This window comes from Acomys minous, assembly GCF_964271855.1.
Source record: "Acomys minous genome assembly, chromosome: 3".
NCBI lineage: Eukaryota > Metazoa > Chordata > Mammalia > Rodentia > Muridae > Acomys > Acomys minous.
In genome coordinates, this window is record NC_140485.1 from 71,988,979 (window position 1) to 72,016,966 (window position 27,988).

The 27,988-nt window shown below is 45.0% G+C and overlaps 1 protein-coding gene across 2 annotated transcripts; it reads right to left on the reverse strand.

Moving 5' to 3' along the window:
- On the reverse strand, positions 1-27,886 carry IFT52 (intraflagellar transport 52). Of its 2 annotated transcripts, none has more exons than XM_084775089.1 (13): positions 27,729-27,886; positions 20,667-20,791; positions 19,562-19,649; positions 18,219-18,348; positions 17,351-17,426; positions 15,109-15,180; positions 12,085-12,211; positions 10,747-10,833; positions 8,645-8,713; positions 7,821-7,975; positions 5,115-5,202; positions 2,588-2,696; positions 1-1,522 (listed from the first exon to the last, which is right to left on the reverse strand). In XM_084775089.1, exons 2-13 carry the CDS (start codon positions 20,783-20,785, stop codon positions 1,365-1,367), a joined length of 1,278 nt encoding a protein of 425 aa, XP_084631215.1. In that variant the 5' UTR covers positions 20,786-20,791; positions 27,729-27,886; the 3' UTR covers positions 1-1,364. The 2 variants fall into 2 exon arrangements, with proteins under 2 accessions (XP_084631215.1, XP_084631214.1); XM_084775088.1 differs by lacking the exon at positions 27,729-27,886 and adding an exon at positions 27,606-27,724.
- Positions 27,887-27,988: the final 102 nt, after the last annotated feature.

The following is a 27,988-nucleotide window of genomic DNA, read 5'->3' on the forward strand; positions in this document are numbered from 1 at the left end:
GAGGAGAAAAAAGTGAGTTTAATAAATGATAAAAGTTCAATCATAGATTTAAGCAAATGAATCACCTCTTCCATCTATGCACTACAGATGTAAACCTTCCACAACTTTAGGAGGATGAGGAGGAAGAATCAAAAGCCACAGGGACAACCAGCAGGCGGAAGGTGCTTTAGACCCTCGGAAGTTCTGTCATTTTCACTTACATCACTATCATGTTCCAGGAGGAGACAGTGTGTTAGGGATTTATTGTTGTGAAGAGACACCATGACCATGGCAACTCTTGTATTTTTGGTTGTGAGCCCAGCCTTTAACGGCTGAGCCATCTCTCCAGCCCCGTGGCAACTCTTATAATGGAAAACAGTTAATTTGGGGCTGGCTTACAGTTCAGAGGTTTAGTCCATCATTGTCATGGCGAGAACCATGGCAGCAAAGAGGCAGACATGGCGCTGGAGGAGCCGAGAGTTCTACATCTTGATCTGTAGGCAGCAGAAGGAGACTGTGTGCCACACTGAGCATAGCTTGAGCATAGGAGACCTCAAAGCCCGTCCCCACAGTGACGCACTTCCTCCAACCTGCCCACATCCACTAATAGTGCCACTCCCCTGGGCCAAGCATTCAAGCACGAGTCTATGGGGTCATTCCTATTCAAACCACCACATACATTAAACACAAATTTTATTTTATTTTATTTCAGTTCAGAGTCTGAAATAGGAAGTCTTTGGTATTTTGAACATTAATTTGACATTCAGAATCTCATATTAGTTGGAACAAGAAAGGATTAGCTGGCTTGATGGCTGATTCTAACCCAAGGATGAAATCTTCTCAACTCTAGGACAGGAATTCTGTCCACTCCCGCAGCAGCCACGCGCCACACAAGTACAGCTGAAGGTTCTGGCACACTCTGGAGTCTGTGTGCACTGAGCCAGCTCTGCTTCCTGTACTGAATCTGGCACACTGGCCCGCTCTGGCCTGGCTGTTTTTCATAAGCCACAGCGCCATCCTCTAACCTTTTAAGTGCACGTTTATATACTCTGCCACTGCTCGTCGGACCCCTCCAGCTGGCACAGAAGCTCCATTCTTTAAAGGATCATTCTCTGTTGTTCATCTGGCAGATGCCCAGTAAGTACTATGCAGAACTAATGGATGTTGTGAGCCGGGCCTGGTGGCGCACACCTGTAATCCCAGCACTTGGGAGACAGAGGCAGGTGGATAACTGTGAGTTCAAGGCCAGCCTAGTCTACAAAGTGAGTGTAGTACAGCTAAGGCTACACAGAGAAACCCTGTCTTGAGAAAACAAAACCAAACCAAAAGAACTAGCGAATGCTGTAAACAGTCTGCATGGGCTGCACCACCGGAAGGGCTGCCACTCAGTGGGCCTCCTGGTTCAGTTTCTTGAACTCCACCACTTGGAAGAAGATGTGCTCAAGGATATGTTTGGCATCCTGTTGGTCCTTTGGAAGTTTACTGGTTACTCCGAGAATGTCACCACACTTTCTCACATAGAACTCCAGGTCTTCATCAGTACCTAAACACAGAACCGTTGATTAGGCCTTCACTTCCACTCTCCAGAGTGCACACATCCTGTCTCAAGTGTTCCCTTCCTCGTTACTCAGTTCTTCCCAGAATCATGTGATCACAGGACATACATTTTTGCAACTCAGGGGACCTTGGATGTGCTGCTTTTATAAATAAAGAACACTCTGGTTTTTTGGGATTTTTTTTTGAGACAGGGTTTCTCTTATAGTCCCGGCTGTCCTGGACTCGCTTTGTAGACCAGGCTGGCCTCGAACTCACAGAGATCCACCTGCCTGCCTCTGCCTCCTGAGTGCTGGGATTAAAGGCATGCACCACCACACCTGGCTTTTTTTCTTTAACTACTTAGTTGTTTTATTATTATTATTTGTATGTGTGTGCTGGGGAAGCAGCTTGTACATGGCACACAAATGGAGATCAGAGGACTTTATCTCGGGTTGTCTCCTTTCACCTTAAATGGCTTCCAAGCCTTAAACTCAGGCAATCAGGCTTTCTCTACAAGCTCTTTATCTGCTGAGTCACCCTTGCCAGCCTGTGAATCTTTCTACTCTACTGTTTTTCGTTTTTGTTTTGTTTTTCAAGACAGGGTTTCTCTGTGTAGCCTTCGCTGTCCTGGACTCACTTTGTAGACCAGGCTGGCCTTGAACTCACAGTGATCCGCCTGCCTCTGCCTCCCGAGTGCTGGGATTAAAGGCGTGCGCCACCACGCCCGGTGAATCTTTCTACTCTAAATGTTGCTGTAACAATTACTCAGGTCTGCAAGGCAGAAGCCAAGGTTAGTATTCAACCTATGGCCACTCACTCAGTGAAAACTAAGGGATTCTAGGAACCAAAAGTGAGACTTGAGTTTTTGCTTAGCGCCACATTCTAATTCACTAGATTAACGAACCTCAGAGGACCAAACTCACATGTGATGAAGACAAGTTCAACTTCGTCCATCTGCTCGGATTCAGTTCTCCATGAATAATCTTTAAGCATTCTCTTACAGCAAGTCACAGAGGTCCATGGGAAGTATATATAATTCATAAGGAAAACAATGTAACTGGCCAATACTCACACTTGTTGGTGATCTGAGCAAGACGCGCCTTCTCAGAGGAGAACGTTTCATCTAAATCAAACAGCTCCAGGGGAGGAGGTGGCAACTCCCGGAAACTAGGAGGAAAGACCTAGAGGAAACGCAGTCTTTCAGCAAAGAGTCTCTCAGAGCCTAACAGTAACAAGAAGCATAAGCAATGAGAAGCTGACGGAGCCCTTCCCTTGCAGGGAAGCATCCCAACTCCATCCCCTCCAGCTGCCCTCATCCGTTAGGCGGACTCTCTGGCGAGCACACCACTAAACTGACTAAGCCAATCTAGCAGCACCATGAATTCAGCACAAGGCTAGCGCTTAGAACTCTGTAAGGCATTTGAAGCCACAACTTACTTCCATATAATCATGCTTTTGCTTGTTTTGGTTTGAAATAGGCTCTTGCTATATGTATAGCCCAGGCTGGCCTCAAACTTGTGATCATCTTGGCACAACTTCCTGAGTCCTGAATTACAGGAGTACACCCAGCTGGCTATTATGTGTCCTTTAGGAACAGAAGTCATTGGGGAAGCAGATGTACATTAGTGTAGGACTAAACTTGGTATGACCCCACTGGCGAGCTGGTAACTACCAGCTCTCATACAAGTAACATGCCCTATAGGGTTTGCCGTTCTCTAAGACATAAACATCACCATCACCAATTTCAAGCTAGCAAAACAAACCAACAAAAATGAAACAAACAAAACCAACCAACCAACCAACCAAAACCAACTAAACAACCAAAGAAAAAACAAAAACAGGCCAGGCGTGGTGGCACACATCTTTAATCCCAGCACTCAGAAGGCAGAGGCGGGTGGATCCCTGTGAGTTCTAGGCCAGCTTGGTCTACAAAGAGAGATCCAGCATGGATAGGGCTACACAGAGAAATCCTGTCTCAAAAATTCATAAAAAGCTGGGCGTGGTGGTGCATGCCTTTAAATCCCAGCAGTTGGGAGGCAGAGGCAGATGGATCACTGTGAGTTCAAGGCCAGGCCTGGTCTACAAAGCAAGTTCAGGACAGCCAAGGTAACACAGAGAAAGCCTGTCTCAAAAAACAAAGAGGGAAAAAAAAAGTCAATTTCAAGCTAGCAAATCAAAGCCTACTAGCTCTTCAAGATTCCAGGATATGCCAGGGTTTGGGGTACACATCTGTAAATCCTAGCACACAGGAGGCAGAGGCAGGTGGGTCTCTGTGAGTACAAGGCCAGCCTAGTCTACAAAGTGAGTCCAGGACAGCCAAGGCTACACAGAGAAACCCTGTCTCAAAAAACAAAACAAACAAACAAAAAGAGAGCCCAGGACAGGAGCACACCTTTAACATCAGCACTAGGGAGACAGAAGCAGGCAGATCTCTGTGTTTAAAGCCAGCCTGGTCTATAAAGAAACTCTGGAAAAACAAAACACAACAAACAAACAGACAAATGTTCCAGGACAAATAGAGACAGGGAAAGATAACACAAGTTCAGTTAATGCTGTACTCAGAAACCACACAATACCTTTCATATGGCTGCTGTTCTGTAGCTGCTGCTTCTCAAAAGAAACATTCCACCCAGAAGGGAAGAGAGAAACTCATGGGAGTCAGGAAACTACAAGGCGTAAGACGCACACAAAGTTCTAAGACTAACAGGTCTACCTGGAGGGTAGAGAAGCAGTAGCGTATGGGGAGAGGCGGGCGCTCCTCTCAGGTAGAACTGCCTGCCTGCCTGCAAGGAGGGCAGGAAACACTAAGATGGAGCTTTCCTGAGGCTGGGGTCGGGTGTTTTGGTATGCAGCTCCCTGAGAAGTAACCCTTCATGGTTTTGTCTGTCGTCAGTGTCCTCCAGGGTGAGCATGTTTGTTCATGTCTCCTCAGAGAGTCACACACAGACTGCCTCCAGGCTGTTAAAACCAAGCTAAGGACCTTAGCGCCCAGTGCCTGGGAGGGTAGCTCATGGATTTGAGTCCTGAGTCCTTAGTTGGTAGAACTACTTTGGGAAGGATTAAGAGGTAGGAGCTCCTTGGAGGAAGTGTGCCATTGGGCTTGGCTTTGAGGTTTCAAAAGTCTGGTCTTGTGCTCTCTTGGCTTCCTCCTGGTGATCAGATGTGAGCTCTCAGCTACTGCTCCAATGCCATGCCTGCCTGCTGCCTGCCTGCCTGCCGCCATGTTCCTTACCATGATGGCCATGGACAGACTCTTCTTCTCCAAGTGCATGCAGGCTCCCAGTGAAGTGCTTTTCTTTTATAAGTTGCCTTGGTCATAGTGTCTCCTCACAGCAATAGAAAAGTAACTAGGGCCCTCAGGCAGTCTCATATATGCCTTCCAACCATCTATAATGTAATCTGATGCCCTCTTCTGGCCTGCGGGTGTATGTGCAGGCAGAGCACTGTATACATAATAATAAATACATTTTTAAAAATTAAAAAAACAAAAAAACAGAATGCTAACAGATGTGGTGTCTGGACGTGCCATGCATAGTGCCGAGAAGGGTCCATGGCAGTGGAGCGCTGCAACAGGAGCCCTAATAAGCACACTCACTTACCGCAGGCTGAAGGGCTGGCAGCGGCATCTCAAACTGAGGCTGCACAAGCTGAAGAGGTTCGTGCTTCACATTTAGCTCCTCATGAGCCCTGGGTTAATAAGAAGACAAAGCATGGGAATGAAGGTGAGACCCTGTGGTAGAGCACAGCTAACTGGTCACGCTGTGGGCACATCAACACTACTCAGAAAACACACAGCGTTTGTCTCAGTAGGGCATATGCCTAACATATGCAACAGCCTGGGTTCTAGCCTCAGTGCTTCCAGAAAGCAAAACATAACGTAACCACAACAACAAAAATAATTCGTCTGGGCTGGTGAGATGGGTCAGCAGATAAAGAACTTGCCACCAAGCCTGATGACCTGAGTTTGATCCAAGAACCCACATGGTAGAAAGAAAGAACTGATTCCTGCAATCACACAGAGTGATAGCTAATCCTGGTTGTAAACTATACACGCCTGGGAAGGAGTGGCCTCAGCTGGAGCACTGCCTGCATCAGACAGGCCTGCTGTGGGACACCTTCTTTTTTTTTTTTTTGAATGGGACACCTTCTTGATTGCTACTGACATCCTCTGAGCAGACATGCAGACTTTTGTAAGAAAACTTTCTGAGCATGACCAGAGGGAGCAAGCCACTAAACAGCATTCCCTGTGGTTCCTGCCTTGACTTCCCTCAGTGATTAACTGTGACCTGGAAGTGTAATGTAAGATGAAATAAACTCTTTCCTCTCTAAGCCACTTTTGGTCATGGTGTTTATGACATAAAGAGACCAAACTATAACATATAAAATTAAATAACATGTAATGCAAAGAAAAAAGTAATTTAGCTGGGTGTGGTGGCACACGCCTGTAATCCCAGCACTCCGGAGGCAGAGGCAGGCACCTCTCTGTGAGTTCGAGGCCAGCCTGGTCTATAAGGCTAGTCTAGGACAGCCAAGGCTACACAGAAAAAAAAAAGCGTTACTTCAACAGAATAATCCTTAAGGACACTTCTCTAGGGGATCAGACACTATTATTCGAGGACTGAGAGGAGAACTTCCTGTCACATTTCATCAGTCCTCTCAACGGGATTTGGTTTTTACCTGGCGTATTCCATGACCCTTGTAACGCACTGTGTTTTCACTACTCCAGTGTGAACTGCATCTGGTACGAGTGCATCTTTGTGATACGAACTCGAGTGTGCTCACTTTCCTCAGCAAGTACTGACTCACTGTCTACTACATACCAGGTAGCTTTTTGTTTTGTTTAGTTTTGTTTTTCGAGACAGGGTTTCTCTGTGTAATAGCCCTGGCTGTCCTGGACTCACTTTGTAGACTAGGTTGGTCTCAAACTCACAGGAATCTGCCTGTCTCTGCCTCCTGGGTGCTGGGATTAAAGGCATGAGCCACCATGCCCAGCTTGTTTTTGTTTTTGGAGACAGGGTTTCTCTATGTAGCCTTGGTTGTCCTGGACTCACTTTGTAGACCAGGCTGGCCTTGAACTCTCAGCGATCCACCTGCCTCTGTCTCCCAAGTGCTGGGATTAAAGGCGTGCACCACCACTCTCAGCTCCAAAGTTGACTTTTTTTTTTTTAAATGTATGAGGGTATTTTGGTTGTATATATGTGCATCACATGTATGCAGTGCTCATGACGATCAGAAGAGAACATTAAGTCCCTGGGACTGGGACAGTTATGAGCCACCATGTTGGTGCTGGGAATTGAATCTTGGGTCCCCTAGAGGAGCAGCCAGTGCTCTTAACTACTGAGCATCTCTCTGGCCCTCTCCAAAGTTGACTTTTATGAGACAGGCAGGAGCGTTCTCATTTTGCAGCCTAGATTGAGTGTGAACTCAGTCATCCCCTTCAGTCTCCCCACACCCCATGTGGATATTATGAGGTCGTGCCAGCACCCTGGCTCGACAAGCATTTCTTTACTTTAACCTGTGTCTGCTAAGTTGTGTGCGTTAGGGAGAGAATGATTTTAGGAACTGAATCCACTGGGGTAGGGCACTCTGCAGCACACATCACTGTCTGAGCAAAGCCCTGGAAGTTTACCCACGTGGTAGAAGTCCTGGCAAGGGAGCAGCTGAGACTCAGGGCCTGGGGGTCCAATCTGTGAGAAACTAGGAAGGCCCCCTAGTGGTGCACTTGTTTTCCAAAAACAGCCAAAACATTTTTTTCCAGTATCAGGAATGGAACTGAGAGTCTTGCATGCTAGGGGAGAGCTTTCCACTGAGCTGTACTCAGCACTCACAATATGCAGTCTGTCAATTGACTGGAGTCAAAAAAATAGAGATGTGCGCAGATGAGGAGTGTTGACAGGCGGAGCTAGGAAGAGTAGCTGAGGATTAAATGAGATCAGGAGGAAATGGTCCACAGGCATGCATCTTATAGGCTGTGAGGGACAAGTCCACGAGCCTCAGTGCTCTCTCTGCTCTGTGTAAGCGCTTCTAAGGGGACCACACACATCTGTGTACTAAGGGGTTGCTGGAACCCAAGACTGTTAAAACCCAGCAAAGTTGTTGGCGAAGTGGAAAAGGCTTGCTTACCCTAATGCCCTACAGATCCTGGAACACAGGGGGATAGTACTTAGTAGCAGTTCCTCCACATCATCCACTTATCCCACATCACTTTCCCTACTGACTTCCTGTTACATCTGCTGTGACCTATCTACTATTGCCATGCTCATGCTTTCAAACCAAACAGAGGGGACTGCAGTCTCAGTACTAACTTGATGACCTTGGGGAGGCAGGTGGTGTCCAGCTGATAAATAGACAGGTCAAAGAGGGTGGTAAAGTCACGAGGATTCTCATCGCCCTCCTGAAGACACACTCGGAGCTGCTCTGAAAGGGTGGCTGTGTCTGGTACCATCATGTAGTCAGAAATCTAAAATCCAAGAGAGAGAGTTCCTTTCAGCACAAGTAAATGGGAGTTTAATCTGCCGAGCATCCACCATCTCAGGTCTCAGTCTACAAAACTTTTATTTCCTTGCCAAGAGATTTCATCACTTGTCATCACTAACAACTGAACTGTCCATCATGTGGGAACCAGGGATTGATTTCAGGCTGTCAGGCTTAGCAACAAGGGCCTTTACCCACTGAGCTAGCCCTCCAGCCCAACCATCTTCCAGAGAGCAAATTTTAAACCCTGGTGTTTACACAGAGGCACTGACCTCAATCAATCCTACGATTGCTTACCTACTTTATCTGTGTATCTCTGACTTTCTGTAAGGTGCCTTTCCTTTCCCTAAGTCTCATCATTTTCTTTCCAACTGTCTCAGGGATGCGTTGAGAGTCATCTACTCCTTTGGAAGTGCTTCTAAGAACGTGGTCCTATTTTTCCATTTCAGTTTTTTTTTGGGTTTTTTTGGTGGTAGGGGTTTTGGAGTCAGGGTTTCTCTGTGTAGCCTTGGCTGTCCTAGACTTGCTTTGTAGACCAGGCTGGCCTCGAATTCACAGCGATCCACCTGCCTCTGCCTCCCGAGTGCTGGGATTAAAGGCGTGTGGCACCATGCCCGGCCCACTTCCGGTTTGTAATGATTCAGTGTCCTCCTACCTCTGGGTCCTCAGCATCAATTTGGTTTAGGTGGATGTCCCCCGTCGTGAGCCACTGGAATACCACATCCTGCATGGGAATGATGAATAGTTAGCCACCTGGCTGTTCGGAAACACTGAAGATCAGACTAGACAGCATAATTAAGGCAGGTAGAAAAGACAACTAGTAATTCTTTTTTTTTTTTTTTAATATTTATTTATAAGCCGAGCGTGGTGGCACACACCTGTAATCACAGCACTCGGGTGGCACATAGATCTTTGTGAGTTCGAGGCTAGCCTGGTCTACAAAGTGAGTCAAGGACAGCCAAGGCTACAAGAGAAACCCTGTCTAAAAAACAACAACCAAACATTTATCATCTAAATAGCACTCTGCCATATGTATACCTTCAGGGCAGAAGAGGGAACGAGATCTCAATATAGATGGTTGTGAGCCATCATGTGGTTTCTGGGAATTGAACTCAGGACCTTTGGAAGAGTAGACAGTGCTCCCAACCTCTGAGCCATCTCTCCAGCCCCTCAGTCATTTGAAAGAGGGTGATCAACCTTCTATTGGTAAAAATCTCTGGAAACTAATGGATTTTCTTCAGTCTAATGCAACTTTTACTATCAGACATTTATCATTACTTCAGGGTATTCTTTTTTTTTTTTTTCATTTTTCTTTTTCTTTTTTTGGTTTTTCAAGACAAGGTCTCTTTGTGTAGCCTTGGCTGCCCTCGACTCCCCTTTGTGGAGCAGGCTGGCCTAGAACTCACTGCAATCCATCTGCCTCTGCCTTCTAAGTGCTGGGATTAAAGGCTTGTATCACCATGCCTGACTTTTTTTTTTTTTCCTTTTTCTTTTTTCGAGACAGGGTTTCCCTGTGTAGCCTTGGCTGTCCTGGATTAGCTTTGTAGACCAGGCTGGCCTCGAACTCACAGCGATCATCTTGCCTCTGCTTCTCGACTGTTGGGATTAAAGGTGTGCGTCATCATGCTCAGCTATTTCAGGGTATTCTAACATGTACTAGAACCTGTTCACAATCCTAAAGCAATCTTTGTTTACTGGGATGACAGTCTACATTTTTTTTTCCTTTTTGAGACAGGATTTCTCTGTGTAGCCTTCGCTGTCCTAGAACTCACTCAATAGAACAGGCTGGCCTCGAACTCACAGAGATGCACCTGCCTCTACCTCTAAGTGCTGGGATTAAAGATGTGTGTCACCACACCTGGCTCAGTCTAAACTTTCAAAAACACACATTTCATCTCTGGCTACTGTAATATGACAAAATCATAATTATATATTTTTAAAAACCCAGCTTTTCAAAAGCAGACATTAGGTTTCAGAGCACAGTGAAAGGCACTGGAACTCCACACAGACCCCGTAACCCACCTCCACTAAAATGTAAGACTAGAAGGGCTCATTCCACTAACGAGAAGCTCAGTGCATACGTCTTCCTCTGGCAGGTGAGCTGCTGGAACTCCAGTGATCAGGTCTAGCAGGCTCTGGGAAAATGCATTATCCCCTCCCGAGACATGGGCTCTTCCTGCTCTGCAGAAAGGGCAAGGCTACCCTCTTACTTCATTCCTCCTCAGCGACCAGCCGTACACATAATAACCCTTACTAAGCCATGCTGCCACCCCTCGCTACACTCACTAGTCAAACCTTAATTTAGTCATCACCTCCTACCTGGCTCTGGTTAGCCTCTTCTGCACAACCAGGAGGGGTCTGAGTACCACCAAGGCTGTTGTAAACCCTGAGAGAGCTCCCTGTGCTTTGGCTAAGCTAAGCTGCTTGCTTTACAAGTGAGGCCCTTGCCCAAAACCCCTTTTCCAGGGTCAGCTACCTCTCCAGCATGCTTTTCCAATACTTTTCCTAGATTCACCAATCTGGTTTTTGTTTTGTTTGTTTGTTTCAAGACAGGGTTTCTCTGTGTAGCCCTGGATGCCCTGAACACACTTTGTAGACCAGCGAGGCTGGCCTTGAACTCAGTGATCCACCTAACCTCTGCCTTCCAAGTGCTGGGACTAAAGACGTGTGCCACCATCCTCAGCCTCAGCATTTGCTAATGACATGGAAGTCATACTTACAGAGTGTGCATTAACTTGATGAAAGAGAAAAACTTACCATAATTTTGTTATTTTCTTCTTTATCTAAATATTGGTCACTGAACATGTGACATGAGCCAAGCACTGCCAGCTTTCCACCTTGGTTCTGTTAGCAACAAAATAATGTCAGATACCTATATCCCAAAACAACCTGCATGTATTGTTTATCATTTAGCAATTGCCTGATACACCAATAAATGCCAATTTGCACAAAGACTTCTAATATTAACTATGAAAACAATTACCTTTTACTGTCATTTATTTTTAAAGACTTATATCTATGCATATGAGTGCTTCATCTACATGAACACATGAGCACCATGCGTATGTAGGAGCCTGTGAAGGCCAGAGGAAGGCATCAGGTCCCCTGGAACTGAAGTTACAGTAGTTATGAGCCTCCAAGTTGGTTTGGAGAACTAAACGGGCCTCTGCAAGAGCAGCAAGGGCTCTTAACTACTGAACCATCTCTCCAACCACTACATCACTCTATTAAGTAAATAAAAACAAAGTATCTTTGCTTTCTGATAAATATGGAAAAATGATGATTATCAGTGTTGATTAGGCTTCAGTGAGTGAGTTCTTTCACCATACTGCTTCTGCAATTGTCACTGCCTGCTGGAGAGATAGCCTGATGGGTAAAGTACTTGCATGAGCGTGGGGACGTGAGTTTGAATCCCCAGAACACATATTAAGCCAGCTGAGTAGCACATATGTCCATAACCACAGCACTCCTGTGTGATTATGAAGGTGGAGAAAAGAAACTCCTTGGACTTTTGTGACCTGCTAGCCTGGCATATATAGCAGGAACAAAAGAAGAGATCCTGTCTCAAACAAGGTCAAAAATAAAAACAAAAACTTCCAAGGTTGTGCTCTGACCTCCATTTGTGTGCCATGGAATATATGTGCCCATATTCACACACATGCACGGACACACACACACACACACACACACACACACACACACACACACCACCACCACCACCACCATCACCATCACCCCACCGCCCATAATCATACACACACATAAAGGCAAAAAGAATTAAAGAAGAAAAAAACCCTACAAAACCCTGTAACCAACAATCATAAAAAGCAAATGTTTTGCACACACACACACACACACACACTATCACTATTTTGCTGTTATTTTTTCTTTTTAAAACGGCATTCCTATGTAGCCTTGGCTGGCCTGGGACTCGATATGTAGACCACGCTATGTAGACTCAACTCATGGCACTCCATCTACCTCTGCCTCCCAAGTGCTGTGATTAAAGGTGTGTGCCCATCGCAAAGTAGTTTTGTTACTTCAATAACAAAATAATACCCTCCGCTCCCCTCCCGTATCTAAGAAATTCAGTACCTTTGAGTGATAGAAAGCCAGAATGGGTCTGTTAAGGGGAAAGCAGACAGAGCCTGTAGACAGAACAGCTACTGCTGGTTTCATGACACTCAGTGTGGCACCAAAAGGGTAGACAAAGGTGAGAGCCCTGTAAGAAAGCAACACATCCACGTCATTACAGAATGGGTTTTCAGAGCATGAGATGGCTCAGCAGGTAAAGATGTCTGCCCCCAGCCCTGAGTCCAATCCCCAGGACTCATACCGTAAGGAAGAATTAATAGCTGTAAGTTGTTTCCCAACCTCCACACATGGGCTGCTGTACACATGCACCCCCCCACCCACACGCACAATAAGTGAAAATATAACCAAGTATAGGCTCTGTCAGGACGTAGTGGCTTATATCTGTAATCCCAGTACTCAAAGGCCTGACACAAAAAGACCATGAGGCCAGCTCACACCACATACCAGGTTCCAGGCCAGCCAGGGACATAAAGCAAGACCTTGTCTCAAAAAAACAAAACAAGGGCTGGGTGTAGTGGCACACACCTTTAATCCCAGCACTCAGGAGGCAGAGGCAGGTGGATTGCTGTGAGTTGTAGGCCAGCCTGTACTACAGAGTGAGTCCAGGACACCCAAGGCTACACAGAGAGACCCTGTCTCAAAAAACCAAAACCAACCAACCAACCAAACAAACAAACAAAACAAAAACTCTGAAGCAAATCACACAGGTCTGAATCTAAGTTCTGAAAATGCATTCGTCACGTGACGTTGGGCAATTATCTTTACCTCTATCATTACTTGGATAAATTAGAATGGAGCCAATTTAAAAGAATAAAATACTGGGCTGGAGAGATGGCTCAGAGGTTAAGAGCACTGGCTGCTCTTCCAAAGGTCCTGAGTTCAATTCCCAGCAACTACATGGTGGCTCACAACCATCTATGAGCTCCGGTGCCCTCTTCTGACCTGCAGGTTTACAGACAGGCAGGACACTGTATACATAATAAATAAATAAATAAATCTTTAAGAAAACAATAAAATATTTATATCATTATATGTGGTGGTGGGAGACTAGAAGTTTAAAGTTCAAACTTTTTTTTTTTTAGACCAGGCTGGCCTCGAACTCACAGCGATCCACCTGCCTCTGCCTCCCAAGTGCTGGGATTAAAGGCGTGCGCCACCACGCCCGGCTCTTAAAGTTCAAACTTTTAAGACACAATGACTCTCTTTGGGGAGGAGTATGGATTTACAGTGCAGAATTTCCATATTTCCTTTTAAGCTGTACATAGGGTGGGGTTTTTGTTTTCTTCTTCTTCTTCTTCTTCTTCTTCTTCTTCTTCTTCTTCTTCTTCTTCTTTTTCTTCTTCTTCTTCTTCTTCATCACCGATGAGCCATGGCTCCAGCACTCCTCCTCTTCCTCATCATCATCAATTACACCCTGACTGCAGTTTCTCCTCCCTCCTCTCCTCCCAGCATCACCCCCGCCCCACCCACCCTCCTTTTCTCTTCAGAAAAGGCCAGGACTCCCATGAATGCCAACCAAACATGGCATATCAAGTTGCAGTAAGACTAGGCACCTCCCTTCCTATTAAGGCTGGACGAGGCAACCCAGAGATATTACCTGAGAGAAAAGGACTGGGAAAAGATTTCCCAAGCAAATGGACCCAAGAAGCAAGCTGGTATAGCAATTCTACTATCTAACAAAATAGACTCCAACCAAGATTAATCAAAAGAGATGGGGAACTGGGTGAGGTGGTGCAGTCCTGTATTCCCAGCACCCAAGGAGGCAGAGGCAGGTAGATCTCTGAGTTTGAGGCCAGCCTGGTCTACAAAGTTGAGTCCTGGACAGCCAAGTCTATACAGAGAGATTCTGTCTTGAAAAAACACAAACCAAAACCAAAAATAATAAAAAAAAAATAGGGAAGGACGCTTCACTCATCAAGGGAAAAATCCACCAAGATGACATCTCAATTATGAACATCTATGCCCCAAGGGCAAAGGCACCCATATTTGTAAAAGAAACATTATTAAAGTCTAAATCACACACTGAGCTGCACACATTAATAGTGGGAGACTTTAACACCCCATTCTTAACAATGGACAAGTCATCCAGACAGAAACTAAACAGAGAAATAATGAAACTAACAGATGTTATAACTCAAACAGACCTAACATATCTACAGAACATTTCACCAGACAGGCATGGTGGCACATGCATGTAATCCCAGCACTTGGAAGGCAGAGGCTGGTGGATCGCTGTGAGTTCGAGGCCACCCTAGTCTACAAAAGCGAGTCCAGGATAGCCAGGTCTGTTACACAGAGAAACCTTGTCTCGAAAACCTAATTAAAAAAAAAAAAAGAACATTTCACCCAAATACAAAAGAATATACCTTCTTCTCAGCACCTCATGGAACTTTTCCAAAATTGACCATATACTCGGCCAGTATAAGTCTGAACAGATACAAGAAAACTGAAGAAGAAAAAGAAAAAAAAACAAAACAAAACCCAAAACCCAAACCCTGTATCTTCTCAGATCCCCATGTGTTGAAGCTGGTTTTCCTCTGTTTTTAATGATGTGTAAATGTGTGTGTGCAGGTACCCACACAGTCCAGGGCAGGGCTTCAGATTCCCTGAAGCTGGATTACAGGTGAGTGTGAGCTGCCTAGTATGACTGCTGAGAACCGACCTAAGGCCCTGGGAGAACAGTATGCACTTTTATCTTATTTTATTTTATTTGGTTTTTTGAGACAGGGTTTCTCTGTGTAGCCCTGGCTATCCTGGTCTCTCTTTGTAGACCAGGCTGGCCTTGAACTCACAACAATCCGCCTGCCTCTGCCTCCCAAGTACTGCGATTATAGGAGTGTGCCACCACCTCCCAGTCCAGTATGCACTTTTAACCACTCTCCAGCTCTCAATTTGTAGTTGGTGGAGGTAGTTTTGGGTCCTTTTGTTGAGAATTATTCGCATAACCAGAAAAATCCTCATTTGAAAAAGGCAACTCATGGAATTAAGAGCTCCTTCCTCCCGGGAGCTGCAGAAAACACTCACTGGGCATTGTTTCCACTGCTGTCTTCATCAATGATTCCAGGCACAGCCTTTCCCGCAGCTCGGCTAATTTCCCTAAAAGAAAAACATTCAAATCTAATCAGCAAAGGAGTTGGGGGCATTTCACACTGCCTTCATCAACAGTAAATATGAACTAGACACAAAACTGTACTTTGGCAGTTTTTAAAAATTAAATAAAAGCACAACCACATACCCACATGCTATAATGCTTGTAAAACTTAACATTAAAAAATTAGGCTTTGGTCTACAAAGTGAGTCCAGGACAACCAAGGATACACAGAGAAACCCTATCTTGAAAAACAAACAAACAAATAAAAAATTAGACTTGAACCAGGCATCGTGGTACCAACACTTGAGAGGCAAAGGCAGATGGATCTCTGTGAGTTCTAGGCTACCTAAGGCTACATAGGTAGATGATGTCTCAAAAAACAAAACAACAACAAAAACAGAAAAAATAAAATAAAAACAAAAAGCTGGGCAGTGGTAGCACACACCTTTAATTCCAACACTTGGGAGGCAGAGACAGGCAGATCTTTCTGAGTTTGAGGCCAGCCTGGTCTACAGAGGAAGCAAGTTCCAGGAGAGCCAAGGCTACACGGAGAAATCTTGTCTCAAAAACAAACAAACAACCTCTCCCCAACAAAATAACAATTACAACAAAAAACTTAAGCCTGAGATAGGGATAGCTCAGGTGGAAGAATGCCGCTGGCCTGTACCTGGGGTCAGTCCCTACAGTCATAAACAGCTGGTGGTATGCTCGTGTGATCTCAACACTTGAGAGGAGAGGCAGAAAGATCAGTAGCTCAAAGGTATTCTGAGCTACATGAGACTGACTCAAAAACATTTTTAAAAACTAGAATAATATTCAATTTGGTACGTGTGTGTGTGTTTGTTTTTGTTTTGTTTTGTTTGTTTTTTGTTTTTCTTGAACAGGCTCTTGAAAAAACAGGGAGGGACAAAAAAGAGGGAGGGAGCTGGGCGTGGTGGCGCACGTCTTTAATCCCAGCACTCAGGAGGCAGAGGTAGGTGGATCGCTGTGAGTTCGAGGCCAGCCTGGTCTACAAAGAGAGGCCAGGACAGCCAAGACTAACACAGAGAGACTCTGTCTCAAAACAAACAAACAAAAAAAAAAAAAAAAAAGAAGAAGAAGAAGAAGAAGGAGGAGAGAGAGTGGGAGCTCTGGGGATGGAGTGGATCTGAGAGAAATTAGGGGAAGTGGGAGGTAAGATGATCAAAATGCACTGTATGAAATTCTCAAAGAATGGACATATACAAAAAGAAGAAGAGCAGGAAAAGGTCTTTCTATGGAGCACTGGTTGACATGGCTGGGACGCACTATTTAGCCATTCCCTCTGTACTGGACAACCAAGTGTGGGGATCAGAGGTGTGGACAGCCACACTGTCTCAGGTCCTCCATCCTGAGTCCTGAGGAAAGGGTCTACATCCTAGACCCACGCTCATTACTGTGTAACGGCAGTGTACACGGCAGGCTCACACGGGGCATCTGACATTGCTGCCTCAAGTGCTCTTTCCCCAAATCCCAGGGCAGTGGATGCTGACTCAGCCCTGCTCTCCCCGAGGTGAAGTCAGGGTCAGCACGGCGTGGGCATGGGGCCTAAGAGGGCTCGAACAGCAAAGCTTGGAAGTACTCGAGGGAATGGTGAGACTAAATCATGTCCTCCTATCTCTAGATGGTGTGGCAAGTAGCTATGAATTAGACAACTAAAGAACTTGCTGGAAGATGGCGTGGCAGCACACACTTGTACTTCCAGCACTTGGAAGAGTGAGGCAGGAAGATCACAAGTTTGAGGCCAGATTGGGCTACATATGGAGACTTGGTTTAAAAAAACATTTAAATAAAGGGTGGGGGTGAGTGGGGCGCCGACATTAGCACACAAAGATACTCCACTACACAAACAGGAGTACAGGAGTGCAGGGCTGAGAACAATGGAAGTGAGGTCCTAATGCTGCCACTCCGTCAGGCAGCCCATCCTCAAAGCCTACGCTGCTGCCAGGCTTTCTGGTGACACGAAGCAATAAAGCCTCCTTATTGTTTAATCCAGCATGTATCCTGATCAAAGGTAAATGTGGAGGTTTCTAAAGCTGCAAGAATACAGTCTGAAGAACAATAATTTAAAGAAAAGGGGGAAGAAGGGAGGCGCGGCAGTGAAGGTGGGGGAGAACAGAAGCACGTGAAGGGCACGCCCATTTTCAACACTCTTACCTGTTCAACACTCCATCCGAAACCAGAGCTTCTTTAGGATGGAAATACTTGTAATATACATTTCTAACCACAGCATCTTATGGGGCAAAAGAGGAAGGTGCATTTTAGATTAGAAACAAGCTTGACATAGAAACTCTTCAAAGTCTGAAATGAAAAGAAACCTAGAACGCGGTTCAAATCTCTCCCATTTTATCAAAGGCTCAGTCTACTGGAGGATCTCAGAATGAGTGACCATGGTACGTTTGCAAGAGTGTTTTCCCCAGTATACCAGCAGGTCAAGAGGGCTATGATACAAAATTAAGTAGGCAATTGTGGTGGTTTGAACAGGTATGGCTCCAAAGACTCAAGTGTTTGAATGCTTGGTCCATGGCAGCACCACTATTAGGAGGTGTGGCCTTGTTGGAGGAAGTGTGCCATCGTGGGGGCAGGCTGTTAGGTCTGCTATGCACAAGCTAGGCCCAGTGTGGCACCGCCTCCTGCTGCCTTTGGATCAAGATGCAGAACTCTCAGCCTCTTCTCCAGTACCATGTCTGCCTGCACGCTGCCATGTTTCCCACCACCATAACCTCTGAAACTGTAAGCCAGCCTCAATTAAATGTTCCCCTGTGTAAGAGCTGCTGTGGTCTTAGTTACTCTTCACAGTAATAAAACCCAAACTAAGACAGTGATCAATACCTTTGTTTAAAATAATGACGGCTCAGTGAGTAAAGGTGCTCGTCACCAAGCCTAACAGCCTGTGTCCGAACCTTGACATCCACTGGTGGACATAGAGAACCAATTCCACCCAGTGATCCTCTGCCCTCCGTGTGGACACTGTGCCAAGCACATGGACACACAAATGAATAAAACGTAGTAAGATAATAATCACCACTATTAACCATGACTCCATATTCTTCTAGAAGAAAGTTAATATTGGTATCAAATCTGGACTCTCCCCCTTCTCCCAGCATCACAAGGATATCCCCACCACTGTCAAGGTACTTCTTCAGGACTTCAAACTGTGTGGAGGAAAAACAATGAATGCAGTTAAAACTTCTGTTTAAAATGCCTATACCACGAATAAGGCCTTAACTCATTAAAAGTAAACATTTCAAATCAATTAGCCATTTAAATGTTCATAGAATAGTATACGATTTTCTTTCTTTCTTTCTTTCTTTCTTTCTTTCTTTCTTTCTTTCTTTCTTTCTTTCTGGCCTGCAGGTGTATGTGCAGACAGAGCACTCATTAATTTCTCCCCCCCCCCATACAGTGGTCTGGCTATATATGTGCCTGCCCGTCAGAAGAGGGCACCAGATCTCATTAATAGTTGGTTGTGAGCCAACTATGCGGTTGCTAGGAATTGAACTCAGGACCTCTAGAAGAGGAGAGAGTCATCTTAACCTCTGAGCTATCTCTCCAGCCCTTTTTTCTGTCTCTATAAAATCTATCTTCTCTGGGTGTTGTAGTGCACTCTCTTAATCCCAGCACTCCAGAGGCAGGGGCATCTCTGGGACTTTTAGGCCAGCCTAGTCTACAATGTGAGTCCAGGACAGCCAGGGCTACACATAAAAACCCTCTCTCAAATACCAAAAACAGAAACAAAACAAAACAAAACAAAAAAACCCCAAAAAACAAAACCACAAACAAAAAGAAAAGAAAAAACAAAAACAAAACAAAAAGATCTATCTCCAAGATTATCTTTGAGCATTAAAGCTCTAAAATGCTCAAACAAGGACTGGGCATGTAGCTGAGGTGGTAGAGTGCTTGCCCAGCAGGCACAAGGTCCTGAGGTCCAACCGCAACACTGCATAAACCAGGAGCAGGTGATGCACGCCTGTCAGAGGGCCCAGCACTTAGGACCAGCACCTACCTGCACTATAAATGCCCCCTTTGTTATTATGGGTTTAAATGCATAGATAAACACACCTGAAATTCCAGCATGTAGAAGGTGGATATAGGAAGTCACAGATTTGGGGCCAGTCTGGAATACACAGGAGTTTTCCTATGCTCAAAGTAAAATTATGGGAAAGAAGTGCACCTGACCCTTAACCACCTCCACTGAGGGTTTAGGACTCTGTAGGTTAGCACACTTCATCACCACAAAAGGGAGAGGAGTATTCTAGGGCAACACAGTAGGTGTAGAGGAGAGACTCAGATCCATGATTCCAGGCCCTTGCTTAGTCCTGGTCTTGTTCTTGGTTTCTGTGGATATTCTGGATGAATATTCCTTACCTCAGCTGCAGTAAATTTTTCCCTCGGTCCAGCTGTGATCCATAGTTTCACCCCAATTAACTTCTCAGATGTGATTTCATCTTTTAAGCTGGAATATGATTTTAAGTGAAAGTTAGATCCATAATTTAAACCAATTTAAGAGTTATTTTAGTTTCTTGACTATACGGAACCATAAAGGCTGAGATAATTAGGGGGCTAGAACAGCCTCTCTCCCAAAGGGAGAGCTCCTCACTTGAGTGCCCTAGAGGCATACCCCCAATAAGCAAAGGAATTCAAATTAACCCACACTAGAGTATAGAGAAGTTTTCCAAATACTAGTTCAATCAACTCTTCCATTAGTTTATCTAAATTTTTGTTTTTGTGTTTTTGGTTTTTTGAGACAGGGTTTCCCTGTGTAGCCTTGACTATCCTAGACTAGCTTGTAGACCAGTCTGGCCTCGAACTCATAGTGATCTACCAGTCTCTGCCTCCCGAGTGCTGTGATTTCATGCATGTACCACCAAAAACAAAAACAAAACACAAAAACAAACAAACAAAATATAAGGAGTTATAGTTTAGTGGTAGAGTGTTTGTCTAGCCTGTACAGGCTGTTAGGTTCAATCTTCATGGCCACAAGGGAAAAAGGCATTTGAAGAAACACACTTAAAACAAAGGCATTTTCATTTAACTCTCATTTTTTTTTCTTCCCAACTTAAAATATACTTAAGCCCTTTTGAAGCCAGGCATGGTGGCACATGCCTGTAATCCCAGCACTTGGGAGGCAGAGACTGGTAGATCACTGTGAGTTCGAGGCCAGACTGGTCTACACAGTGGAGTCCAGGACAGCCAAAGCTACAAAGAGAAACCCTGTCTCAAAAAATAAAAAACCAACCCCCCCAAATAAAACCAAAGCAACAAACAAACAAAAAAGGCCTCTTGGCTAAGATCAAGTATAAAATATAGAGAAAACTGACATTTAAAAATATTACATATGCATAATTATAATGAGTCTGTTTTTTATTGGGAGCAACTTAATAATATGGAGACTAATCCTCAAAATATTGTCTGAAATCTACCACCAGGCCACCATTATCAGTTAGAAAAGAGTGTATAAAATCATGGTCACCTTTGAATCTTCCAATTACTCCGAAGTCTTTTCTGCAGAGACTTGTAGCCAGTGTTGGTGGTAAACACCTCTTTTTTGTATGCATTGAAAAGAATGGTACTCCGCATTTCCTTGTCCATGGTTACCTTATAAAGGACAAACCAAAGAAGCAGTATTTTAAATGCCATCTAATGCTGGAGAAGGACACACAGCTGCACCTACCTGTAAACCCTGATGATTCTCAAAGGTTGAGGGGGAAAGGCATAATCAGCGCTGCAGCACCAATGGCCACACCCAGCCCAGCCTGTGCCTGGCTTAGCTTTGGCTGCTCCTCTGGCTCTCCTGCCAGCCTTGTCTTGTGCCCTTGCCTACCACCTTCCTCCTGCTGTACACGAGGTCATATTTCCAGAGTAATTCCTCACTTCTCATCCTGACAAGTGTAGGATAGCTCTCCAGATTATTTTAGGCATAATTTAGTTTATTTTATAAAATAATATCTTACCACAAATGCTACTCTGAAACACAGTGTATTTGACATCCTTCCTTTATATATATGGATCAATTCTTCCAAATAACTACATAGTATTCTGTTTTAAGGATATAACACAATTATTTAACCAATCATATCTTTTTGTTTGTTTTGTTTTGTTGAGACAGGATTTCTCTGTGTAGCCCTGGCTGTCCTGGACTTGCTCTGTTGACCAGGCTGCTTTTGAACTCACAGAGATCCACCTGCCTCTGCCTCCCTGAATGCTGAGATTACAGGCCTGCATCCCTATGCCCACTAGACCCATTTTATTTTTAATTTAGCTGACAGAGGCCAGAGGGTAGATCCCCGAGGTAGACTTACAGTTATATGTCACTGATGTGCATGGTGGGAAACAGGCCTCTGCAATAGCAGCATGCCCCTTAACTGCTTAGCCTTCTCTCCATCTCTCTAAGGACATTTGAATGGGATGTTTTGTGCACTCTACATCAGATTACTATCTGTTGAATGGTTTAAAAAAATGTACAAACTGCCCTCCAAAAGAATTTGTTTGCACACACTATTTTCCAGTCTTTGTCACCTTTACCAAAAAACCAGAATAGTCCTAGAAACCTACAAGAAGAACACTATGATGGGCAGATCTGGGCCCAGGGGTTCTGCTCCATCTATGGCACCAACCAAGGACAATATGTGCAGTCATCATCAAACGCCTACCCAGACTAGCCAAGGGACAGAATATTCTCCACAGTTAAGTGGAGACTGGGGACTGACTTTCACATGAACTCTGGTGCCCCTTATTTGGCCATGTCCCCTTGATGGGGAGGTCCGATGGCACTCGGAGGAAGAATAGCAGACTACCAAGAAGAAACCTGATACCCTAGCATCATATTCAAGGGAAAGAGGTCCTCATCAGTCACAGTCATAGGGAAGGGGAATGGGGTGAAAGCGGGAGGAAGGGAGGAATGGGAGGATGCACAGGATGGGATAGCAATTGAGATGTAGTATGAATGATTTTATTTTTCAATTAAAAAAAATATAAAAAGCCGGGCGGTGGTGGTGCACGCCTTTAATCCCAGCACTTGGGAGGCAGAGGCAGGCAGATTGACGTGAGTTCAAGGCCAGCCTGGTCTATAAAGCGAGTCCAGGACAGCCAAGGCTACACAGAGAAACCCTGTCTTGAAAAAAAAAACACCCCCCCAAAAATAAAAAAAAAACCAGAATAGTCTTCCTAGCCATGATTTTACTTTTCAAGGGTTGTTACCAGAGATTAAATATAGCCTGCATTTTATTTATTTATTTATTTTGGTTTTTCGAGACAGGGTTTCTCTGTGTAGCCTTGGCTGTCCTGGACTAACTTTGTAGACCAGCCTGGCCTCGAACTCACAGCAATTCGCCTGCCTCTGCCTCCTGAGTTCTGGGATTAAAGGCATGCGCTACCAACACCTGGCATAGCCTGAATTTTAAAATGGAAAGTTCCATAAACAAGAGCCATTCTGGGGAGCTGAAGAGGTGGCTCAGCAGTTAAGAGCACTGACTGCTCTTCCAGAGGACCTGGGTTCAATTCTCAGCATCCACAAGTCAGCTCACAACTGTCTGTACCTCCACGATCTAACACCCTCACACAGACATACATATAGGCTATATACCAATGCACATAAAATTAAAAAATAAACAAAACAATCCTTCTGGGTAGTATGATAAAATCTGTGAGGTGTGTGTTTGTGTGTGTGTGTGTAGCCTTGGCTGTTCTGGAACTAGCTCTGTAGACCAGGCTGGCCTCAAACTCTGCCAGATCCAACAGCCACTGCCTCCTGAGTGCTAGGATTAAAGGTATAAGCTTCTGGGCTTGTATGTCGCAGTTACTCTATCTGTAGGGCCTAAGAAGCCAATAAAGGACACAATGAGACTGAAATGTAAGCACTACTCTGGACAGAATCTAAACTGCTACTAATGTCCTAGTAAACTAAAATAAACTACTCTAATCCTCATAACCAACTGAATCCCAAGCACTTGCCAATCTGATCCTCCTTGGGCAGTTTCTCACCATCAACTCCCTCTGTCAACTGTCCACCTCAACTGTCAATTCCAGCTCCTCCTCCTCCTCTCCAGGAAGCCCTGCCTTCCACCCAGCTGATTGGCTAAACAGCACTTTATTGACAGCTGAAACATCCACTGAAGGTATTCCTCCACACTTGTATGATGAAATCTTCCCTTCATAGCCCCATTCCCCACTCCATAGGGTTTCTCTGTGTAGCCTTGGCTGTCCTGGACTCACTTTGTAGATCAGGCTGGTCTCAAACTCACAGAGATCCACCTGCCTCTGCCTCCCAAGTGCTGAGATTACAGGTGTGCACCCCTGCACCCAGCCATATGATGAATTCTTTTTTTCTTAAAAGAAGATTTATTATTTATTATTATATATACAGAGCTCTGCCTGCATGTACATCTGCAGGCCAGAGGAGGGTATCAGATCACATTATAGATGGCTGTGAGCCACCATATGGTTGCTAGGAATTGAACTCAGGACCTCTGGAAGAACAGTCAGTGATCTTAACCATTGAGCCATCTCTCCAGCCCCCATATGATGAATTCTTAACATTATCCTTCACTATCTGCCCTGGACATGAGTCATTCCTTTGTGTACCCTATCAGCGCTATACATACGATCTAGCTACTAGTTATTCAGTAACCAATTCTGTCAATCAAATTGATGCTCTTGGTACCACTGGGCTCTATTCAATGAAACATAACAATATCTTAATGTTTCATAACAATATCCTAATACTTCACTGCATCATATACTGTATATCTCAAGCACAAGGGTGAGTCTAGAATAAGGTATTTTGAGAGAAATCATATTCACCTAACTTTTGCTTTATAATATCAGTTTGCCTGCCTATCTATCTATCTATCTATCTATCTATCTGTGCTGTATCTGCATGTATGCCTGCACACCAGAAGAGGACATAAGATTCCATTATAGATGGTTGTGAGCCACCTCATGGTTACTGGGAACTGAACTCAGAACCTCTGGAAGAGCAACCAGTGCTCTTAACCCCTGAGCCATCTCTCCAGCCCCAGCAATGTCAGAGCTTATAAACACACACACACACACACACACACACACACACACACACACACACACACACACGGTTTGATACTGCTTGTAGCTCCAGGCACTCACTGATTGTCTTAGAGCAGCTGCTGGGGATAAGGGGACACTAACATACTGGCTAGTTGCATGACTTCTCATTTTCTTGTCTGCATCCTCTGCTAATTTTTCCATTGGGTTTTATAATTTTCTAATCAGTCATCAAACAAAAAATTCAGGCCAGGCAGTGGTGGTGCACACCTTTAATCCCAGCGCTGGGGAGGTGGAGGCAGGTGGATCATTGTAAATTAGAGGCCAGCCTGGTCTACAAAGCGAGTCCAGGACAGCCAAGGTTACACAGAGAAACTCTGTCTTGAAAAAAATTTTCAGCGAGCCGGGCGTGGTGGCGCACGCCTTTAATCCTAGCACTCGGGAGGCAGAGGCAGGCAGATCGCTGTGAGTTCGAGGCCAGCCTGGTCTACAAAGTTAGCCCAGGACAGCCAAAGCTACACAGAGAAACCCTATCTCAAAAAACCAAAAAAAAAAAAAAAATTTCAGAAGTTTATTTGCCCTTTAGCCCTGGATTCTGTTAACTTTTTGGCTTGGTTTTGCAGGTCACACATCTTATAAATCTAAAAGTATTAATTTTTCTCTTTTTGGCTTCTGGACAGCATGATGCATTTAGAAGAGCTTTCCCTGTGGTAAAATTTGCAAGTATATCTAACGATGTTTTTTTCTTGGACTTCTGTGACATAATCCCTTTTATTAATTTTTTTTGTTTGTTTTGTTTTTCGAGACAGGGTTTCTCTGTGTGCCTTGGCTGTCCTGGACTCTCTTTGTAGACCAGGCTGGCCTCAAACTCACAGTGATCCACCTGCCTCTGCCTCCTGAGTGCTGGGATTAAAGGCGTGCAACACCACACCCAACCTTTATTTATTTATTTATTTATTAAGATCTTATTAGCATACATTAACCCAGTAATCTCATGCATGCAGGTAGCAGGTTTTTGTTTTGTTTTCTGGAGACAGGGCTTCTCTGTGTAGCCTTGACTGTCCTGAACTTGCTCTGTAGACAGAGATCTGCCTGCCTCTGTCTCCCCAAGTGCTGGGATTGCAGGCATGCACCACCAACACCAGCAGCACATAATGTATTTCTACCACAATCTCCATTTTGCATTCTTACCCCCCTCCCACTAACTCCATTCTTTTTCCCAAATAGTCATCCCTCTACTTTCATTTCCTTTTTTTTTTTTAATTTAGTTAGGATTGCTTATGGGAATATGAGAAATGGGTGGCAACACCTTACCACTGAGCAACATGTCTCTCCTTGCCCCAGCAACTTTGGCTTTTTGTTTTTTGTTTCTAGACACAGTTTCTCTGTGTAGCCTCATCTGTCCTGGAACTTACTCTGTAGACCAGGCTGGCCTCGAACTCACCGATATCCACCTGCCTCTGTATCCCAAGTGCTGGGATTAAAGATGTGCGCCACCACCACCTGGCACTCCATCAACTTTTATGTGCCAACACAGCCTCAGTGAGGAACAAGGCCTTCTGAGGCCTGCCCCTTCCATGAGACAATGCTGACCAGCTCAATCTGGTATAGGTCTCGTGCAAGCAAATGTGCTATAGTTGTTTTTTTTTTTTAATGTGTTTTGCCTGGATGTGTGTTTGGTATGAGGTATCAGATCCTTGGGCCTGGAGTTATAGAAGTTGTGAGCTGCCAAGTAGGTGCTGGCATTTGAACCTAGGTCTTCTGCACGAGCACCCAGTGCTCTTAACCACTGAGCCATTTCTTCAGGCGCTGTGGCATAATTTTTTAATACTGATATTTGGGTCCATTTGTGGACTAAAGAGATGGCTCAGTAGTTAAAGGCACTTTGCCACCAAACCTGAAAAACCCATAGGATAACTCCTGCCAATTGACTTGCACAAGCATTCAGTGGCATGTGCACCCACACATACACAACAAATCAAAATCAAATTTATAAACATTTTTTGGTTCACTTGAAACCTATTTTGGTGCTCAAAATGGGCATCATTACTTTTTTTTTTTTTTTTTTTTTTTGGTCTTTCGAGACAGGGTCTCTCTGTGTAGCCTTGGCTGTCCTTGACTCACTTTGTGGACCAGGCTGGCCTCGAACTCACAATGATCCACCTGTCTCTGCCTCCCGAGTGCTGGGATTAAAGGCGTGCGCCACCACGCCCGGCTTGGGCATCATTACTTTTACCTAATTTATTAGAAGACTGCCCTATACCAATCCATCCATATCCATGTTTTGAGAGCATATACAAAATACTTTCAGAATTTTTTGTTTCTTTTGCGATGGAGTCTCATATAACCTAGGTTAGCTCTAATACTACGTAGCAGAGGATGACCTTGAACTTTTTAATATATTGTCTTAAGTTTCTTGGGTGCTAGGATTACAGACACACTGTCACCACGCTGCTGCCTTTCCAATGACACGCCTTCAATGACACTGAAAACATGCTGTCATGTTGGCTTCCCCACATGACAGAGCTGTGTTTTTATGTTCCATCCATCCTCACGTATGCTTGCTCTCAGTCTGTGTACACACAATGCTGTACTCTGCCTTCTCCAGTTTCCCGATTAGAGAGTCCTGATGACCACATTAGTGGTGACACTGACCTATGACAACAGTATGCCACAACGAACCCAAGCATCACAGTACTGGGATTTATAGGTGTTTTGCTTCTGCAACGTATTTTTCTGCTTAAGGGCAGATGTCTGGGAAGAGTGACTCATCTTCTCTGGGTATTGAATGGTTCTTAAGGGAAGAAATGAATTTATTGTGCCTTAGTCCCTTCACTGCCCGCTCCCCCGGGAGAGCAGCAGATCTGGTGTCCTGTCCTATTAGAATTAGAAATGAGTTTCCTTAAGGAGAGAAAAAGGCAGCCGGGCGTTGTGGCGCACGCCTTTAATCCCAGCACTCGGGAGGCAGAGGCAGGCGGATCGCTGTGAGTTCGAGGCCAGCCTGGTCTACAAAGTGAGTCCAGGATGGCCAAAGCTACACAGAGAAACCCTGTCTCAAAAAACCAAAACCAAAACCAAAAAAAAAAAAAAAGGAGAGGAAAAGGCTAAAAAGCGGTACTAATTAAATAATATTAAAGCAATATTTGGGTAGCGCTGTCCAACCACTCTCTTATTTTCTCTTTAATAACTTTACTAGGTAAATGAAATCTTGCCAGAGTGCAGACAAAACCAAGGGTGGTATCAGTGATAGCTCAATCTAAGGCCTGACGCTCCTCGTCCAGGGTCCTTTCATACTCCTGCAGGGCGACGACAAATCCGCAGTCTGAGGAGCTAGACTGTCTCCATCATTTCTAGGACCATTTCCCAGACCCTTGACGCGCCCCCAGTTTACCTCTGCCGACCTCGGCTTTCCCATAAGGCTGGCCTAGGGGTCTCCAGAGCGGCATGGCCAGGCCGTCACCATTCCCAAACCGCTCAACGCCCTGCCGGCCCGCCAGACCCGACCCCTCCTTACCTGAGGCCAGAGGCCGCCAGGTATCCAAGGCCGCGCGTCGAGAAGGCGTGGCTCTGGGCCCCGAGCAACTTCCGCCGCGGCGTGATGACGACAGAGCGACAGTACGGCTGGGCGAGTTGGCAGCGAACGCTGGGGGTTGGTGGGTAAGGGGCTGGTCTAGTGCCCTGCTTTTTAATAAGAAACCCATTTCTTTCATTTGCTAACAACTCCTATTAAAAGCCGATGAAGATGGTAGGTCCCCACGCTGCAAGCTCGGGTCT

What these genes read in the sequence shown, in the direction of transcription:
- IFT52 (XM_084775088.1), bottom strand. Translation starts at nt 27,629, where the DNA reads ATGGGAAAGCCGAGGTCGGCAGAG. An exon ending in TCGGATGGAGTGTTGAACAG is followed by an intron (nt 15,181 to 17,350) that starts GTAAGAGTGTTG and finishes TTTTTCTTTTAG; the next exon opens with GGAAATTAGCCGAGCTGCGG. An exon ending in TGCCTCCCCAAGGTCATCAA is followed by an intron (nt 5,203 to 7,820) that starts GTTAGTACTGAG and finishes TTATTAACCCAG; the next exon opens with GGCTCATGAGGAGCTAAATG.